The sequence below is a fragment of the Cajanus cajan genome, chromosome 3, assembly GCF_000230855.2.
Source record: "Cajanus cajan strain Asha chromosome 3, NIPB_CcT2T_4, whole genome shotgun sequence".
Classification (NCBI taxonomy): domain Eukaryota; kingdom Viridiplantae; phylum Streptophyta; class Magnoliopsida; order Fabales; family Fabaceae; genus Cajanus; species Cajanus cajan.
In genome coordinates, this window is record NC_138519.1 from 41,090,052 (window position 1) to 41,112,001 (window position 21,950).

General features: G+C 37.2%; 1 protein-coding gene and 1 pseudogene across 1 annotated transcript; one reads left to right on the plus strand and one right to left on the minus strand.

Annotated features, from left to right (window-relative positions):
• Nucleotides 1-1,005: 1,005 nt before the first annotated feature.
• On the minus strand, nt 1,006-4,046 carry LOC109793893 (small ribosomal subunit protein eS6). Its single transcript, XM_020353358.3, has 6 exons — nt 3,899-4,046; nt 3,741-3,805; nt 2,778-2,835; nt 2,566-2,674; nt 2,143-2,415; nt 1,006-1,499 (listed from the first exon to the last, which is right to left on the minus strand). Exons 1-6 carry the CDS (start codon nt 3,902-3,904, stop codon nt 1,261-1,263), a joined length of 750 nt encoding a protein of 249 aa, XP_020208947.1. The 5' UTR covers nt 3,905-4,046; the 3' UTR covers nt 1,006-1,260.
• Nucleotides 4,047-6,722: 2,676 nt separating this feature from the next.
• LOC109793892 (G-type lectin S-receptor-like serine/threonine-protein kinase RLK1) lies at nt 6,723-9,257 on the plus strand (annotated as a pseudogene).
• The last annotated feature ends 12,693 nt before the right edge of the window (nt 9,258-21,950 follow it).

Here is a 21,950-nt window from a genome sequence, read left to right on the forward strand (position 1 = left end):
TTATTCCCCCGTTCTAAAATCAGTTTTTTTTTTTGTTAATAATCAAAGATTAACACAGCTTTTTCTTTAGTGAACAGAGCTAAATCGAGGTAATCAATGACGATTACGGCCTACGGCGGTGAGCCAAAATCCACCATAAACATAAGGCAGATGGCGCACAAGATTATTATTATTATGTGTATATATATATATATATATATATTAAACAAAAATAAATTAAAAACAGATTTAGATGCATGACTTTAATGTTGGGTTCTTACTGCTTTACATTGTGCTATAAGTGAAACAGAATGGGAACAACATTATAGGTTTAATAAAGAAAGCAGAGAACTAAATTCCAAAATTTTAAAAATACGGACCACAAAAGCATTGAACAGTCACTGAGAATAAGGAGAGAACAAAAGATAGACAGAGATGAGGAACATCTGAAGAAATGAAGATGAAAAACAAACAGAAAAAGAAATGGAAGGAAGAAGAAAAAAACTCTTATGGATTTGCTTGCCAGAAAACATTTTGCCAGAAAACATTTCGGAACTCAGGGTGTCATGGTTCAGCACTTCAGCTCGCTGGCGAGGTGACCTTAAGAAGGCTTGGCAGAGTTGTTAGGTAGCAACTTAGCAGCTTTCACAAGAGAAAACACGAGAAAAGAAAAAGAAAGGATAAATTCTGCCATGACCGCAACAAAGCCATAGCCATGAGTCCATGACAGATATCATGGCAGATATGGCGATATAACGGGTAATATGATAACATTGTTTCACTGTATAGGTTTAACCATACGAAAACGTGTCGCCTCGGTTAATAAATTTGTGAATTAACAGTTCATAATACATAAATGATTTAACAGTGGATCAAGACTAGCAAGGAAAAAAGAAAAAGAAAATAGGATGATTCAAAAACTAGGACCCCACACAATCACATACTCAACATCGCAAGAAAAGACAAGGCAGATTTGCCGATAGAATAATTGAAACAAATGGTTTTGTTCCCATTACTCGCTGAATATATATAATGAAGAGAAAAATATATTTAAGTTCACAAATACCAACAAGCTACATAGTACATAAACGGATACAAAATTCAAGCAGGCCAAAATTCACAACTAGGTCATTCCAAATACAACATCAACAAATATTGAATATACTCAAGTATGTTTAAATAGCAAAACCATAATCGTTTAGGATAAAGCAGCCATCATGGAGTGAAACTACCAAAACTACGATGAGGGTTAAAATTCACCATGTCTGTGAGAGCAGTGGCCTACACAGTGGCAGCTTGTTTAGAAACGCTGGAAAGCTTGGATCTCCTCTTGGCCAAACTCTCACTGCGGCGCTCCCTCTGCTCCTTCAACCTGGAGGCAAGAAGTTTCTGATACTCAGCTGCCTCGGATTTTGCCTTTGCGATTCTCTTCTTCTTATCAGCAATCCTTGCCCGCTTTCTTTGCAGTGTCAATGGAGTGACCAGTCGTTGAATCTTAGGAGCTTTGCTCACCTTTTTCCCTGCACACAAAAATCCATTACTGAGACTAGAATTCATAATATACACCCATCCAGTTTTAATTGGAAATTCAAGAAGGACAATCACATATTTTGGTTAAGCCAACTTTACAATTCAAACGGATTTCAATCCACAATCCAGGCTGTCATAAACATCCATGTTTAAATTTTCAAATTTGAATTAGCTGACAGGAGGCTGTTTCTTAACAGGCATCAGTTAAACCAATGTTTCCCAAAGAATGAAGTCAAGCAACCCAAATATCATTTTTTAATCAACGTAATAACATTTAATATACCAAAAGACAGAAGAAACATTTAGAGAAAAACATTACATGTCCATTGCATTGTTAATGCATGGAAACAAAAAACACATTACTAATGGAGACATGCCCCTCATGAACAAAAAAATTAGCTGTTAATGGTATCACAATCAAACTATGGAATTAAATAAAAACTAGCTTATAGGTAGATGATGATGAAAAATAAAACAAAAAGATGACTGTTGAGTTGCAGACAAGTTACAAAATGTGAATGAGCTAAACACCAACCCATTTTCTCATTATGAAATACCCTTCGACCCTTGCCTATTTAATGGCAGGTTGGCTACATCAAATACAAACATATTTACTAGTACGAAGAACTTTACCAGCTTTTGTTGTGAAGGTTCGACGGTATGTGTTGACATACTTCCTCACATCATCTTCCTTAGACAGGTTGAACAGCTTACGAATTTTGGATGCTCTCTTTGGACCCCTCATTCTTGGCTTTTCAACATCAGTCAACCCTGGTAAATCATTTTCACCCTTCTTAACGATTACCAAGTTCAGAACAGAGAGGTCTGGGCTAACAATGCACCCACGGACAGACTTCCTCCTACGCTCCCCATTGCGCCTTCCATATCCACGAAAGCAAGGTGTTCCTGTTCACACAATCAATGCAAAGAGAATTAACAATATCCATCTGGACAATCTTCAAATGGCATCCATCTGCCAGAAAGAAGTTACATATATTACATTATAATCTGGTAAATCAACCCAAATTAAAAATCAAAGCTTCATTACAGTCCTACCTCTGTGGAGCAACAGACGAACACGACCAGGTGTTAGCACTCCCTGCTTCATTGGGAATCCTTGTTTGTCACAACCACCAGTGATTTTGAAGACATATCCTTTAAACTCCTGTTGGTAGAAGAATTGTAGAGTTGAACAGACCAATTATCAATGCTCCCCAAAATATATAAATTAAAACAGACATTTCAAGGTTTCCATCTAAGGAGCATACCTCACCCAGAGCATCTCCGCTGACCTCCTGCGAAATCCTCTTGTCCCAAAATGCTCGACTACAATTTCATGTGGAATATTATAACAGGAAAACAAGTCACACATGATTAGCACATTTAACAGAAGCAACTTGTGTAACAGTAACAGAAGAGCTAAATTCCAATGAACATCAAATCTGATTTATTTTGCATTTCTCCACAAAGGGTTGACCAGTACTTAAACCAACAAAAATGATGTCAGTTGGTCTAACACTTTTCAACCTAGTAAAACTAATACTGCAAGCAAGATTCATGCTGCAGGAAGCTATGCGGGTTTCCAATATGATGTCCAGGAATAGGGATGTGTGCATCAACATTTTTTTTTTCTTAAATATATTCTTCTACTGAACATTTCACAATTTTTTTGTTTTAGTCCCTATAAACATTTTATTTAGTTTTAAACCTTATATTTAACAAAACAATGTGATCTTCGTCGCTCACTAAGGACTACAAACAAAAGCAGGTGAAGCCTAAACCCGTAATAATATATTAAATATAGGGACTAAAAACGAATAAAATTCTTATAAGGACATAAAACCCAAAAAAAGCAATATTGTCATGGACCAAAAACATAAAACATGTTTATCCCTATCCATTTCCTTGTTGTGTGTATCAACATCAGCTGAAAGGAAACTCAGTTCAAGAATATCCCATTAAATCCACTACAACTTCACCACTTTTCTTAAGTTTCCAAGACCCGACCTTTAACCCTACCCATAGCGAGAAGAAAACTCATCACAAAACACTTATATAAGCATTGATAGATGGTAACTAACCACATCAAACACCCGTAACTAACTTGTAAGTGAAGCTAACAACTTGCTAATTGAAACTACCACGAAAACGCAGCGTTTAATACGAAGAAACAAAACACACGCACCACGTAACATTTGAAAAACCAAAAATAAAAAATGCAGATAAATTACAGCTTTTGATCGTCATCGATCTCGAGCTTCTTCTGGCAGCCAGTGGTTGGATTCGCAATGTTAAACTGCACAAAAAAAGAAAAAAAGCGGAAATTGAGAAACCAACACAACGAGATATCGTAGCAATATAATGAAAAATTAGGGTTTGGGAGTGAAACCTTCATGTTGTAGCCTCTTGGTGCGAGCGAACGAAGCAAGGAACTATGCCTCTGTTGAGAGCTTCAAAACTTGAAACGTAAGCACGAAATGAACTAGGGTTTTACCCTGCATCGCCGAGATTTTGGGCCCCAAATGGGCTTCAAAGGCCCAAATCAGTTTCTTTGGGCTTTGATATTCACACACTCTAGTTTTTTATGATTTTTTTATATATATAAAAACATCATTGACAAAAATATCTTACTATATACAAATTACAGGCTTTCTACTATAGTTTTTGAGTTTTTTTTTTTTTTTTTTAATGAAAGTCTTACTTGAAGGTTCATTTTTCCATATAGTTTAACACTATCTGCTTTAGTCTTTTCCAAATAAATCTTAATACCTCATACTTCCTTCAACTATCATATTTCCTATTAATAATTATTAGATTTCTGTGCTACTGAAAATAATTAAAAAAAATAAATATATCAAAAAAAGGAAAATTTTAAATAAAAATATTTTAACAATTATTAATCATCAATAGATTTTTGCAATATTATAAAATAAAGTGCTATTAAAAATATTTTTAAAAAACATATATATCAAAATAACAGAAAAAAATTAGATACAAATATTTTAATAATTATTAATTATTAGTAGAATTTCATAATACTATAAAATAAACTGAATATAATTAAAATAAATAAATATATCAAAAAAAATATTAAAATAAAAGGTAAAATTTAGATAAAATTATTTTAATAATTAATCATTATTAAATTTCACAATATTATAAAATAATTAAACAAATAAATATACCAAAATAAAAGAAAAAAGTTGGAAAATAATATTTTAATAGTTACTAATCATTATTAGATTTCTATAATATTATAAAATATACTGCTGTTGAAAATAATTACAAAAATAAACGTATCAAAATAAAATAAAATATTTTAATAATTACTTATCATTAATATAAAAAAAAATAATTAACTGATTTGTAATCGTTATAACTAAGGCAAAACAAATAAAAGCAAAAATTATTATAATCGTTATCAAAACAAATAATTAAGGTATTAACTAATCCCTTTAATAAAATATTAAATGTACTTATAACTCCGGAAAAAAAAATAAAAAAATATTAAAAAATCACTTGACAAAAACAATAACCCATATACTTATAATCAATAAATCAAAAACAATATTAACAAATATTGAAATTCTTAAATGACAAAAATTATAAAAAAATTGAAACACTTTTGTAACGATCTAGTAATAATGCAACGAAAAATATAAAGTAATCAACTACAATATGTTTCTCATGAAACAATACTTGAATTTTATGTAATAGATATAAGTATAAGGTACAGAAAATGTAAAACAATTATTGCCAATAAAACTAGAAAACATAAAATCCTTTATGGGATTACATATATATCATATACAAATATACAATATACATCCAATATACACTACTGAATACAAAATAATCCTATTGTCAGTCAAATGTCTCTCTATACAAGTACTATATCATAATAATACACCCAGAATCAGGTTATCTTTAGCATGAACATCTACCAAACAAAGCCTTCAACCTAATCTTGTCTTGCTCTTATACCAAATATGATCATTCTAATACAACAATATGGAAAAATAAGGGTAAACTTGTGAAAAAAAAATAACATAATAATATCATAACGAAGCAACAAATTTCAGCAAAATTTGCTTAATCCAACCGATGCATTTCATGTCACTAATTTTGCATCCAATATTTAATAATTCATGTTTTACATCAAAATTTCACAATTCAACCATTGAATTAAAAATTCTTAATACATAGATTATGTCTGCAAAGTTTTTAAAAAGTTGAAAATATTTAATACTCTATGTCATTAGTTCAAATTAACGTATAAAATATTTTTCTAATTATCTGTTAATTTGAACTAATGAAATGAAATATCAAATAATTTTTTTTTTAAAATTTTGCAGACTTGTTTTATACATTAAGAACTTTTAATTCAACAATTGAATCATTAAAATCTATTGTAAAATATGAATTATTGAATAGAATAAGTCTAATTAAAACAAGTGGACACCTTCTCTTTATATATAGACATACACTTCAAGTGATATCCACACCCTCTCCCCCTTTTTCTTTACCTAGCTGGCCTATTTCATAAAGGCAATATAAAGGCAAAGACTTCATAAAAGGGTTAATATTGATTGTCTCTAGGAGTGATCACCGGTTTGGATAGACCCATAAATTCAACCAATTCAAAAAATTTCATTATTATTTAATTATATGTTGTCATATGATTAAAAAAATTAATTTTATAATAATTATTCTAAAATTATATTTAAAATAATTTTAATTTATTGATAATATAAAAGAAATTATACAGAAAAATGCTAAAATTAAACTTAAGCAAATACCAAATGAAAAGAAAAAAAAATAATCTGTAAATTCACGGATGCATAGACTTGCAACTTGTTTACTATCAAAGCGTGTCCAGTCCATCGAAAATTCTCAATCATGGAAGTTTGTTATCTCTGATTGGTTTATTTAGTGTAGACTAGTCATGCAAAAAAATGTTGACAAAGTGGAGCACTAAAATTCATGAAACAAAATGAAAGTACGAAAGCAATTAATAATAGCTAACCATAAGTCATTGCATTTTCACTGTAAAACTAAAACTAAAAAAATGTATTTATTATGAATTTTAATTGTGTTAAAATAAATATTTATCTGCACAATGAATCAAATTTTAGTTTGCAAAACATTGCATGATTTATATAAAAAAAGAATCTCAATGAACATATGATCCAACAAGTTGATTCTAGCTAGTCATGACTTCTCCTCTGTCTACCTTTCTCCTTTGTTCAATGATTCTGCTACACATCTTTGTTGTAGTCTAAACTAGAAGCAACAAAATCATTAAAGAAACTATCAAATCCTCATGGGTGGCTTCACCTTCTAGTGACATAGCCCAAACCGGAAGCAACATAATCATTGGTGATTCTCTTCATGCAGAAACAACTAGCAATAACTTTTCATCATGGGTGGTTTCACCTCTTGGTGACTTTGCCTTTGGGTTTCTCCCACTTAAGGACACCAACCATTTCATGCTTTCCATTTGGTATGCTAAAATTCTTGATAAAACTGTTCTTTGGTATGCCAATGGAGACACTCCTGCACCAAAGGGGTCAAAGGTTGAACTCACTTCTAATGATGGGTTAGTGTTCACTACCCCAAATGGAGATCAGTTGTGGAAAAGTGAGTCCTTTAATGGCAAAGTTGCACATGGTTTCTTAAAGGACATTGGCAACTTTGTGCTTGTGGATGAAAACCATGAGGGTGTGTGGGAGACTTTCAAGGATCCAAGGGACACCTTGTTGCCCTCACAAACTCTTGAAAAGGATGAGAAGCTTTCTTCTAGGTTTCTAGAGTCAAATTTCTCCAAGGGAAGGTTTAAGCTTCTTTTTCAAATGGATGGTATTATTTCCATTCATGCTTTAAACTCACCCTGAGTATGCCAATGAAAACTACTATGAAACTAAGACTAAAGTGTAATACATCAAGTCTTGGAATTCAGTTGGTGTTTGAACCATCAAGGTATGTGTATGTTTTAAGGAAGAACAATGAGAAATATAACTTGTCAACATGGAGTGGAGCCTCCACTAATGAGTCTTACTTTAGAGCGACTTTTAATTTTGATAGGGTGCTTATTCTCTATCAGCTTGCAAATAGTTCCTTTGGGAGTGATGGTTGGAGTCCTATTTGGTCTCAACCAGATAACATTTGTGTCAGCAGGGTTTCTACTAAAGGTAGTGGTGTTTGTGGGTTTAATAGTGTTTGCACATTGGGAGATGATCAAAGGCCAATTTGCCAATGCCCAAAATGGTACTCTTTGGTTGACACTAATGACCCCAATGGTAGCTGCAAGTCAGACTTCATACAAGGATACGTAGAAGATGAGCTTATTAGGAGGAAAGAAGATGTTGATGAATATGATTTTGAGGTGATGATAAACACAAATTGGCCTCTTTTAGATTATGTTCTTCTTAAGCCTTTTACTGAGGAACAATGTAAAAAGTCATGTTTGGAAGATTGTATAAGTGTAGTTACCATTTTCAGATCAAGTAATGGCTTCTTCAAGAAGAAGTTACCTCTTTCAAATGGTAAAGTTGATGTTGGACTTAATGTTGCCAAGACCTTCATCAAAGTGTGGAAGGATAATTTCTCTTTGGTTGTTCCATAAGCCAAAGTGAATGAGAATAGTAAGAGCACTTTCAATTTGGTTACATGGGTCCTTTTTGGTAGCTCTTCATTTCTCAATGTCATGTTTATTGGAGCCTCATGCATGAACCTTCTTTTCATTTTTCAGTACAAGAAAAAGCTTAGAGGGATTGGGAAAAGTGACAATGCCCTTGAGACTAACTTGTGTCGCTTCAGTTATGAGGAGCTTGAAAGAGCTACCAATGGTTTCCAAAAAAAGTTAGGAAGGGGGTCTTTTGGTGTTATTTTTGAAGGATTCATAAATATAGGCTCAAAAATTCCAATATCAATGAAAAAATTGAACACTTTGCTTTTGCAATAGGTTGATAAGGAGTTCAAGAATGAGTTACATGTCAATGGCCTCACTCATTACAAGAACATGGTTCGGTTGATAACATATTGTGAGGTTGAAGCAGAAAGATTATTGGTTTGAGTACATGAGCAATGGCACTTTGGCAAGTCTTTTTTTCAATGAGGTGAAACTTGATTGGAAACTAAGGTTAGAAATTGCATTTGGGGTTGCTAGAGGACTTGCATATTTGCATGAAGAGTGCATCACCCTGATTATCCATTGTGACATAAAGCCTCAAGACATACTCCTTGATGTGTACTATAATGCAAGAATTTCTGACTTTGGATTGGCCAAGCTTTTGAAGATGAACCAAAGTAGAACCAACATTGCCATAAGCGGGACTGTAACCCTCTTTCCAAATTACATATGCTAATCATAACTAATTATTTTTTGTTATTAATATTTATATTGTTATGGATAATATGTAGAAAAGATACTAAAACAAAAGAAAACATTTATCTAATTAAAATTTTATTCAATAAAAGTCACTAGATATTACAAACCATTTTATAACAACTTAGTAAAATGAAACCTCCCATCCTATGCTTTGGATTTTTGTATTTGACCTTCTAACTGCATATCCAATTTTTTTGCATTATGAGATCTCCAATATCTAGGTTTAAAAATATTTATAGGATTAGACATTTAAATTCATTTAAGGTAAAGAAAACACTCAAAAAATAAAAAAAAAATAAAAGAATGCATTATCACGAGGGAAAACCTAGTTTGGGAAAATAAAATCTGCGAGAAACATGCATCCCTTTATAAAAAAAAAAGCCATCATGCATTTTTTAAAAACAAAATCATTTAGAATCACCAAAAGATCTCTAACAAATACTACCTAATCAATATAACCTTTGTCATACGTAAAACATTACGAAAAGGAATATTCATAACAAGGGTAATGAATCACTTCCACCTTCAAAGAAAACGTCATTTTCTTCGAAGGAAGGTCAGCCAATCTTTGTTAGAGACCTTCTCATGCATATTCATTCACATTAGCCTAATAAAACATATTTCTCCTAGAAGCTGGCTTTTCAACACTCTGTGCTTACAAGGGCTTGGAAAGGAAGAGTTATGGAGGCTCTAGAAGAAAGGAATTGCACGCTTACTGAGGAGCTCACATAGCTCAAAAAACAAATGGCCATGATGTTCAAAACCATGAACAAACTACAACACGACGAAAATAGCGCCAACAACGTCAAAGACAATTTTAAGGACCATTTGAATGCTTTGGAAGAGAGACTGAAGGATGTCGAAGGCAATAGTTTCAATATCAAGGAAGCTGGGGAGATGTGCCTAGTATAGGGCATTGAATTCCCTTTGAAATTCAAAATCCCTAGCTTCTCCAAGTACAGTGGGGCCAACTGGCCAAGGGGCCATCTAACAATGTATTGTTGAAAGATGGGTTCTTATATCGATAACGAGAAGCTCCTAATACACTGCTTTTAGGAGAGTCTATCAGATGTGACGTTGACCTGGTACATGCAACTGGAGGGGGGCAAAATTCAAACCTGGAAGCAGCTCTCTAATTCATTCCTCAAGCACTACAAGTACAACATCAACCTGATACCTGACAGGTCAGACCTTCAAAGCCTGAGCAAGAAGGGTAACAAACCTTTCAAAGCTTATGCATAAAGGTGGAGAGAACTAGCTGCTCAAGTAAAGCCCTTGCTGTCGGACAAAGAGACTATGACCGTTTTCATCAATTCCTTAACTGGACCCTACTACGACAAGATGATAGGAAACACATCAACTCTTTTTGTCAACATAGTCATTATCAGGGAAAGAGTCGAACAAGGCCTAAAAAGCGGGAAGATAGGAAAATTTCCTAAGAGCTTAGAGTCTAAGAAAATTTCCTCAATAAATCTCCTATAATAATAAACTAACTTAAGAAAACTCATAACCTCACTAATTGACTTAGGTATCTCCCACTTAAGCACAACTTCTATCTTAGATACATCTACGTTATACCTCTATTAGAAATTACAAGACCTAGAAAACTCACCTCTTACAACAAAAAAATCATACTTAGATAACTTAGCATGAAGTTGTCTTGGATATATCCTCACCCTCAACTCTAATATGATGATATCACACCCTAAGGTCAATCTTACTAAACACACGAACATCCACTAATTGATCCATAATGTCATCTATCCTCATATCATCATACATGCATCTCAAATCATGTGGGAATACCCGTTTAAACTTTCAAATATATCCTTCCCAAGCATATATATCAATCAATCACTATTTTACACCATATAGCATGTACATGAATCAATTTTACCACATAGCATTGTACAACCTTAAAAAAACCTTTCAATAAACATGACAACACCTCAAAACATCATAGCAAAATCAGTTTTTATCCTTGCATTGCCTAATAACTCAAAAATATCATGACAACATACATCTCCCTTCAACAATTGTCAAGGAAAATAACAGATAGAGAGTTGTACTCATCTAAATAAGCTCAAACATATCTCAAAAGAAATATAAGAGAGTAACCTACAAATCTTATGAAGATATGAAATTCTAAAAAGATAATCTTCTTAGCTAAAAATTTCAAAAACCGTAACAGATATAATCAGTCTTAACAACTAGACCTTTGTTCACTAAAACAGCCATAATTGGAGTTCTAGACCTCCGTTTTACATGATTCCGGTGCCATTGGAAATATAACATCCAAGGATACAACTTTTATGAAGACCACAAAATCTAATTCTGTCAATAAATTACTTGTACTGGCACAACAAAACTGCAGAAAAAATATCCCCTGCACCAGAAGCAAAAGAGTGTACCAACGTCTAAGGTTACAAAAATAACTCAAACCTTCCAAACTCACTCCTTTCCACCCCAAACTCACATCCAAGCTTCCCACTACAATCCTAAACCAAAATAACTCACATATTCAATACAAAAGACTCAGAAATTGAAATAAAACTCATATGCTACCTAAGCCATAAAAGGTTAATATTCAAGTACCAAAACTTAAGGAAATTACCAACATTTTGGCATCTCATCAAGAACACCAAACTTCAATTCTCAACATACAACCTCCTTAGATTCAATCACTACAGCTATAGATATTAGAAACTCCATCAACCATAGACTCGTAATACCTTCAACAGATCACTAGCTCAACCAAATTAAAGGTCCTAATAGTTTCTAGTTGATTAGCACAATACTTCGTCCACTACTACTTGCACATATGCTTGCCACACAAGAAACCTAATCACTACTTCTTACATAAGAAAGAAGTATCAAAACAAGTAAGTAATCATGAGAATGAATGAAGTAATCATAAATAGTATCAGCTAAGCTATATCATGTCTACCAGCCATATTCTAGTGCAAAAATTCGATTTAAAATTAGAGTTTTAAGATCGGTTATAAGGTAACCGATCTTAAAAGTGATGCGGTGACAATTTTGTAAATAATATGAACACTTTTAAGATCGGTTCAAATTTAACCGATCTTAAAAGTTGTATCAGACATAACTTTTAAGATCGGTTATAAAATAACTGATCTTAAAAGTACTTTTAAGATCGGTTATTTTATGATCGATTTTAAAAGTGCTACTTTTAAAATCGGTTATTTCAGAACCGATTTTGTATGTAGTATACAAAATCGGTTCTTAAATAACCAATTTAAAAAGTATCGTTAGAAACTTTTTATATTTCCCTCAAATCTCATTCTCTTTAATCTTTCACTCCATTCATTTTTTTACTCTCTCGCGCTCTCATTTTCTAAAGAGGTAAATTTTGTTGTCGTTTTCATTTTCGTTTTCCTCTTCTCTTGTATCTCTTCTCGTTTTCTCATGCTCTTCTCTTGTCTCTATTTTCGTTGTAGGTTTGAATAAACAAAATGCAACAAACATATGCTCATGCAACGTAACCCATGAACAGTCACGTCCAAATCCTTAGTTTGTGGTCTCTGTCAAGAAAAGTGCATTGTATAGGATGGTTCTAATCTCACTAGTCTTTAAAGGCTCCCAAGGTGCCCCCATTATAGGGACCAAGTATCTCTAACACCATTACCTGGCAAACTCTAAGGTCTGTCGTAGTATTTCGAGTTAGAGTAATTGGTTATCACCTTGAGTGTAATTTCTGACAAGGCTTACAGGCTCTAAGGCCATTCTAGGGCCGGTCGTACGTCAACCACTCCCTATGTTTGCGCTCTCATGCCCCCAGGTATAGGGGCACTATTGTGTGCTATGGTTTGTGTACAATTTTTAATTCAAACAAATACAGAATTTATACAAACAAACAAATATCAAAGCTGAGGTTAGTGGAAACACACATAGAAGGGGGGTTAAATATGTGTGTGTGATCAAAGGTATTTGAAAACCGTTTTCGCAAGAGTAGTGCTCTTCGTCCACTACACTTTTGAATATCAGACAGTTATGAAGAGTTTGCTTAACTTACGATCAATGCGTCTGAAGGATTTATCGTCCACTAGGGAAAATGTACTGTAAAAATATTAATTGAAGTTCTTACATTTTCCTTTCCAAGATAGTTTCGTTTAGGAATAAGTGGAAGATGAAACTTTTAGTGTAATAAGTCTGTCAAGCAAAGTTAGCATATTCTTCTAAAAGTTGTTTTAAAGATATATAAACATTGGACGAAGTCTTTCACAAAGTTTTCATCAATAAGGAAGATTTGCGTCTAAGTAAATAAAGAATGCAATCATTTTATACTGGTTCGCTCAACAGAGCTACGTCCAGTCTCCTTCAACTTGAAGGGTTCCACTGGATATGAAATGAAGAACATTGAGTATTATCGTCCACTCCTAAACCTGAGTATTCTCGACCATTCTTGGCCTTGAGTATTCTCGACCACTCCTGGCCTTGAGTATACTCGACCACTCCTGACCCGTCAACTTTACTTACCAACGCTAGTATTCTTAAACCACTTCTGGTTCTCCAAATATTCTCGACCACTCCTGGCCTATATGCTTCACTCACCAACGCTAGTATTCTTAAACCACTTCTAGTTCTCCAAGTATTCTCGACCACTCTTGGCCCGTCAGCTTCACTCACCAACGCTAGTATATTCTTCTCAGCCACTTCTAGCTAGCAGTAAGTATTCTTTGACAAGCCCCTCCAGGCTTTACAAGTATTCTTTTCCTAGCCTCTTCAGGCTTTACACTGTTGGCTAGACAATTTAGATTGAGTGCATACATAACTCTCACGGAGAGGATTGGGAGTTTCCTACACTCACTAAGGTTTCCTACCTTAGTTTTATAGAGACTTAAGCTTGAGTGTTTGGGCCCATTTTCCTAGAGTTCCGAAGTGATCCTCATTCTCACCGCAACCTTCTTAAGCCGAAAGAAAGCCGGGCAAGAATCACATTGGTAGTACGAAGGGGGAGCATAATCGTATCTGGCAATTTTTCTTTGGATCGATCACAGATTCTTGGCCTCGTCGTTTGGCTTCCACTCCAGTTGACCTCTCTTGTTCTCCCCCCCTTTACACAACCGGGTGGAGGACTCATGTAAACTTATTCCTTTAGGTCCCCGTTCAGGAAGGCATTTTGAACATCTAATTGGAACAGAGGCCAATCTCGATTTGCAGCAATAGAGAGCAGGAGACGAACAGACTTCATCTTGGCTACCAGGGCAAAGGCTTCCTCATAATCTATCCCATATGTTTGAGTAAAGCCTTTACTAGCCTGACCTTTTCCTCCTTTCTCCCACAAAGCTTCCCTTCACAACCAGTCCCATATCCAATTAGTAGAATTCGAGATGGGGAGAGTCAAAATGATACAAATGCGCATTTCCTCTCTGAATCGAGAGGTATCAGATCGAAGTCACATAAGTCATGTATTATAATGAAAGTGATTTCCGGGAGAACAAAGTGGATTTATGAGAAAATTCTAGCATGAGAGGACCAATGAGACAGAACACTGTTGGATGCATTCCTTCGCTAGCAGGGCTTCGGCCCATCTCAATGGAAGAGTCTTTGGTCAGTAATCTCGTACTCTCGACCAGCTCGAACCACTACGTTATCCATGTTCCGGCTCATTCGTATGCTCATCCTATTCATGTCACCAGAACCTGTAATAAACCATCATTTCAAACCATCTTGTTACAGGGAATCTTTGGATATCAGTTCGAAGGGAGCCCCGAAAAAAAGGGGGAATTTGATCCAACAAAGTATGTGCATTATGTGATCGGAGGAAGGAATATAAATACCCCTAGTAATCTTCAACAACAAGGACAAACACAAGGTACAGAGACAGAGAGAGAGGCGCGACAGCCGCAAGGCACTTTTGCTTTGCTTTGATTTGATTGTATCGGGAGATGGGCTTGCGTATTAGTTGGGTTTGCTTCTGTAGACCCCTAAAATTGTCCGGGTCGGAAATAAAGCTCAAAGACTCTCAAAGACCGAAGGAAAGTCAGCCGGAAGGACTCCTGGAAGACCCTAGGATGATTCTTTGTAGGTCTAGAAGTCTTAGAGTAGCTTAGAATAAGGGTGTGCGAGGATTGGAGCTCAATACACCTTCCCAGAGGTTCAGTACGGCCGTACTGAGCCATTTGAACTGCAATACGGCCGTAGTGAACTCAATACGGCCGTACTGAAGTTTTTGAACTTCAGTACGGCCGTACCAAATTCAATACGGCCGTACTGTAGTTCAAAATGGCTCAGTACGGGCCGTACCAAATTCAATACGGCCGTACTGTAGTTCAAAAACCCAGTACGGGCCGTATTGAACTTTCAGGCCGTATTGCGCCTCAATCCTATAAATAGGACGTCATTGGCACGTCCTCCCACACTTTTTCCAGACTTCTGGACCCTCGTGCTGAGTATTCTTGGGTTTTTGAGCTATTCTCTGCCCTAGAAGTCTTTCCGAGAGCCAATCCGACGAAGTTCTTGAGTCATGAGCCATTAGCTTGAGACTCGAACAAGTCGAAGGGAAATCTCTCTGATTTCCATAGTAAAAATTATCTTTAGGGAAAGGAGCGAGCGGACGTGTAGTGGGAAGGAGCGCCAAAAAGCCTCCTAAACTTCGTTTTGAATATATAAAAGCACGCTTCAAAGGTTTATTCCCAAAATCCTTTCTTTTACCGCTTTTTGATTGTTGCATTACACGTTTAAATCTTTCATCATGTAAATATTATACTTATAATCGTTTCTAATAAATAGGAGTAATTTAGTAATTTTACACTATTGTTTATGAAATAATCTGTCATAGGGAACCCGAAAGGGGCGTTGTGGGGTGCTAACACCTTCCTCACGCGTAACCGACTCCCTTACCCAACTCTGGTTGTAATGGCCGAAGTTGATTTGCGAAAACTCAATTGCCTTATATCTTTTTCCAATGTTTTGAGTAAAACATTGGTGGCGACTCCAAGAACCCCTTCTTTTTGCGAAAACCACTAATCCATGGAGGGTCCCGCTTGGGATTAACATGGATTGGTGAGAGTCATTTAAACAAAATTGTTAGCTCGATGAGGTCTCAGTTTGAGAATAAGTCGTTCTAACAATCCATCATTTTTCAAAACTTAAAAAGAGTCCAACCATCGTCGCGAATGCCAATGTCCGTTTCGGCGGGTGCGACAGATAGCGACTCTACTGGGGAAGCCTCGAGAGTCAGTCCCATTTAGTGATGGATTATTTCTAAAATAATAGTTTAAAATTACTTCGTTACCCCTCGCTTGTATGATAATATGTTTTATCTAATTGGCTTTAATAACTGTTGAATGTTTAAAATTTTCGCAATTGTTTGAAATACAAACTGCACACGAACCTTTGCACACAACAGTTCCCTCTATACCCGGGGGCATGAGTGGAAAGCCATAGGGAGTGGATGCTAGTACGGCCGGTTGTCGAATGGGTCTATAGGTGCCCGTAGACTGTTGTCGGAAAACATCACTCAAGGTGAAAACCATGAACTCGAGTCCGACAGTGCGTTGGAGCTTTCCATCGACTTACGACGAGAGGAATTGGGTCCCTATAATGGGGGCACCTTGGGGGCCTTGGACCGGTGAGAACAGTTAGAACCTCCTTGAATATGCACTTTTCTGCAGGATACCCCTACCTCGTGATTCGCTCGTGACTGTTCGTGGATGAGTGAATTGTTTGTGCATTGTTTATGTGACATTGTTTGAGCATACATTGCATTCTTTAAACATACAACATTCCCTTTTAAAATAAGAATAAATAGGAATAAGAATCTTCCATTACATGGTGTTAACATCTACCTTCATCACATTCATATAGGTAGTTTCCCTTTTCACCCAAAAAATACAAAAAACAAAATACCCAACTAAGAAAAAAATTATTTATCCAAACCAAGCAATATCATGCATCATCTTAGGAACATCCTGAAAACATGATAATGCTTAGTTGAATAAACACAATGCATGCATATTCAACGCCATCATCTCTTATCATGCATTCTTATCAAAGATCATGGAGGGATCTAGGGGAGTGCATTGCATACATCTCTCCTAGTAATTCATTAATAAACATTAATAAAAAGAAAGAGTTAACCGATGCGTATGTTCAGAATGGATCGCACGCCATTTGTTATTAAGTGTAAGCCAACAACCGCGCCAAGCGAACGCACATCAACTCCGTTGTTAGTAATCAAGACAAATAAAGGGGAAGGTCCGACACCGTTAAGGATCACTGCTCCATGACCTTTTCCCTACGAATCGAATAAGGCTGTGCCATGGATATACGACATCCATTCTTCTGCCGACAGCGATATCTCTAACATCGCTGGACTTGGGGGCATGACTAGGAGTGGCAGGATCTACACTCCCGAAGATCTTCATGATAAAGCTCCCAAGAATAAAGGAAAAGAAAAAGGAAAAAAGAAAACCGAGGAAAATAAAGAATCCGAGGAGGAGACTGTCGAGCTGTTAAAATATATCCAACAGAGCGAGTACTCCATCATAGATCAACTTCATAGGACGCCCGCAAAGATTACTCTTTTGTCGTTGATCCTAAGCTCCGAACCGCATCGACAAGCTCTGTTGAAAGTCTTGAACGAGGCATACGTGTCGCACACTATCTCCCAAGACAAGTTTGAGGGGATTGTTAGTCACATCACGGCTAATGATCACCTCACTTTCATCGATGAAGAAATCCCCACTGAGGGACCAAATCACAACAAGCCCTTGCACATCTCTGTAAAGTGCAAGGAATATCACATCGCTAAAGTCTTGGTGGATAATGGATCTTCCTTGAATGTGATGCCAAAAAGAACGTTCGATCAAATGGCAATCAAGGGAATCCAAATGCGCCCGAGCAACATGATCGTCCGAGCTTTCGACGGTTCTAAGAGAGAAGTGGTGGGAGAAATTAATCTTCCAATCCAAATTGGACCCACCATCTTTAATGTCGAATTTCAAGTGATGGACATTACTCTCGCATACAGCTGTCTCCTCGGCCGACCTTGGATTCATGATGCGAAAACTGTTTCCTCTACGCTCCACCAGAAAGTCAAATTCATAGTGGGTGACAAGCTGGTGACCGTACAAGCTGAAGATGACATACTCATCAGCAAGCCATCTGCCATACCTTACGTGGATGCAGCAGAGGAATCTCTAGAGACCGCCTTCCAAGCATTGGAGATCGCCAATGTCGAAACGTTTCCCCGAGAAATGAAGAAGGTAGCCTACATGCTCACCAAGAACGGATACTTGTCTGGACAAGGACTTGGCAAGGATTCCCAGGGAATTCCCGAGCTACCCATTATTAAGGATAATCCGGGGAAACAAGGGTTAGGATACAACCCTAATAAAAGATCAAAGGACGAAGAGGAACCAAGATCCTTCTCGACGTTCTTTAAGCCAGATCTTTAGGAAGGCCGGTTCACAAGCGTCAAGGCCGGTCGTCGTCATCAAGTGCTCTTCTCCTTCCGATAGGGATGTATAAACCTGATGACTGTTAGAGATTACTCCTCGGGGACAGCCCGACCCCCGAGCCTCGATAGGGCACATGTTTCCGCTATAATTATAATAAAATCATTCTTTATTATTTCTTACTGCTTCTTTTCTTGCTTGCAATAAATTTCTAGACCACATTATTTTAACCCTGTTTGAATAAGCATGAATGAGGTTAAAATTGTCTTAATAACAATAAACCCGCATCATTTTTATGTGGAAGTGTGTGTGACAACTTGGAGCACCATTCCTTGGCCTCGACAAGTGCCATCATGGATAAAAAAGAAATCCTTTAAAAACAAAAATCATAAAAATAAAAAAGCTCGGCAGGAAACCCAAAAAGGGGGCTGCGCAAAAATAAGAGCAAAGAACCCGCTAGGAATCCCACGAAAGGGTGACCTAGGCAAAAATTAGGGTTGCAAAAATAAACAAAAACAAAGGTCCGCTGAGACGCCACAAAGGGGTGTTTTAGGCAAAAATAAGGACTATCAAAAAACAAAAGAAATCCATGATGGTACCATCAAAGTTGTCGAATCACAACATCAATAACAAGACTTTATTAACTTCATAAGTGTTTAATCAAACAAGCCTAAACACATGAGCCTACCTTGGCCAGCCATTCTTACAAAAACCGTTTTCAAAACAATAATAATCCCCTCTAAAACACAAACTTTTGAACAAAAATACCTTTCCCTTCTTTTCTCTTGTCCCAAACGATTTTAGAATAATCTAGTGGAAACATGGAGATATAGTGGTCAATAGGAGGGTTGATACATCTTCTAAAGGAAGGGAACGATCACTGGGTTGATGACACCAATCTCGATATAACACGCATCATTCCTCGGTTACAGAAATCGGCAGCGCACAGCCCGTCTAAGAGGAATGGCAAAATCCAAGCAAAGAAACGCATCGGTTAATTATTTTGAAAAATAAATCAAATAGAATTAGGTGCATCATACCGCATACATGCATACAGATGATAGGTGTACTGGAAGATCACTTATTCTCTGTTTATCCAAAAAAAAAAAACAAAAAAACAAAAAAACAAAAAAACAAAAACAAAAAAAAAAAACAAAAACAAAAAAACAAAAAAAAAACAAATAAACTTCAGAAAAAACAATGCGCCCGTACCATGTTCAGTACGCCCGTACTAAAATTAGGGTTATGAACAAATTTTCAACTCAAATACGGGCGTACTGAAATGAATACGGCAGCATTGGCCATAACGTCCACACCAATACGGGCGTATTGAATTCAATACAGCCCGTATTGGCCCATTCTTTTGTACATCAACAACATCTTCATTCCTCTGCATACTTTATCTGTGAGTGTGTTTGAGATCCCTCCGTACAGAAAAAGCCGAAAATCAACAAAAAAGGCAAAAATACAGAAAAAGCCAAAAATTGAAAAAAGGCAAAATTCAGAAAATCCAACAAATATACAGAATAATTGAGCCTGGAGAGGCTTGCCGAAATAATACTCTCCAGAGACATCTCAGCTTGCACTCTTGGGCCGAATTCCCAGTGAAAGCTATCAGAGCAAGATCAGCAAGATTCCCCAATGGAAGCATGATCATCCAAACAAAATATCAGAGTCAAAGGACTTAGACTTCCTCAGTGGAAGATAGCTTTCCAACTCGAGCGACGAGTGAAGCTAAGCCTGAAGAGGCTTTCTAAATAATACTCTGGGATACATAAGATCCTCAATCCCCATTCGCCTACTCAGAGACACTCCTTCAAAAAGAGAAAATCCAACAATCATACAGAATAATTGAGCCTGGAGAGGCTTGCCGAAATAATACTCCCCAGAGACATCTCAGCTTGCACACTTGGGCCGAATTCCCAGTGAAAGCTATCAGAGCAAGATCAACAAGATTCCCCAATGGAAGCATGATCATCCAAGCAAAATATCCGAGTCAAAGGGCTCAGACTTCCTCAATGGAAGATAGCTTTCCAACTCAAGCAATGAGTGAAGCTAAGCCTGAAGAGGCTTTCTAAATAATACTCTGGGATACATAAGATCCTCAATCCCCATTCGCCTACTTAGAGGCACTCCTCCAAAAAAGGAAAATCCAAAAAGATCGATACCCATTCCCCAAGCGGAATTCAGTATTCAACCAAAAAACCGAACGTCAAGATAATCCGCCTAACAGAAGAGGCCAATCAAGATCAATACGACAGAATCCCCCAGCGGATAACAGCCTACGCAGAGGCAACAAAACAGAAAATCAAAAGAGTCACCCGAATAAGGATAACCGGGATACTCCACCAACGTCGAAAGGACGTCAGCCAATCATAAGGCATCGCTCACCTCAGGAAGAGCATCTTTGTGTCTGCATCCCCACGGAATCAGAATTTCCCGGTGGGCACCAACTACGCAATGGAAAGTTGGGACACAAGAACCTATGAGTAACTGCACATCCCCTAGACGGATCCCTGCATTATCCAGCCCTCAGCGGCACCAAAATCAAAAACAACCGTCGAAGCAGCATCGTGGACTGTGGAGACAAAATCATCACAACAGAATCCCCCAGCGGATAACAGCCTACGCAGAGGCAGCAAAACCAGAAAATCAAAAGAGTCACCCGAATAAGGATAACTGGGATACTCCACCAACGTCGAAAGGACGTCAGCCAATCATAAGGCATCGCTCACCTCAGGAAGAGCATCTTTGTGTCTGCATCCCCAAGAAATCAGAATTTCTCCAGTGGGCACCAACTACGCTATGGAAAGTTGGGACACAAGAACCTATGAGTAACTGCACATCCCCTAGACGGATCCCTGCGTTATCCAGCCCTCAGCGGCACCAAAATCAAAAACAACCGTCGAAGCAGCATCGTGGACTGTGGAGACAAAATCATCACAATAGAATCCCCCAGCGGATAACAGCCTACGCAGAGGCAATAAAACCAGAAAATCAAAAAGAGTCACCCGAATAAGGATAACCGGGATACTCCACCACCATCGAAAGGACGTCAGCCAACCATAAGGCACCACTCACATCAGAAAGAGCATCTTTGTGTCTACATCCCCAAGAAATCAGAATTTCCCCAGTGGGCACCAACTACGCAATGGAAAGTTGGGACACAAGAACCTATGAGTAACTGCACATCCCCTAGACGGATCCCTGCGCTATCCAGCCCTCAGCGGCACCAAAATCAAAAACAACCGTCGAAGCAGCATCGTGGACTGTGGAGACAAAATCATCACAAATCCCTGGAGAGGGCAAACTCACGCTACCAAAGTGACCAGAAGCACGGAGGTATGCAACCCTGGGGAGGGCAAACTGCAGACCCTGGAGAGGGCAAACTCACGCTACCGAGGTCGTCAGAAAGACCGAGGTATGCACGAGCCTGGAGAGGCGACGACTAATACTCAGCTACCCCGTCGTCAGAAACACGGAGGTATGCAGCTACCGAGGTTGTCAGAAACACCAAGGTATGCACGAGCCTGGAGAGGCGGTACTCAGCTACCCCGTCGTCAGAAACACGGAGGTATGCAGCTACCGAGGTTGTCAGAAACACCGAGGTATGCACGAGCCTAGAG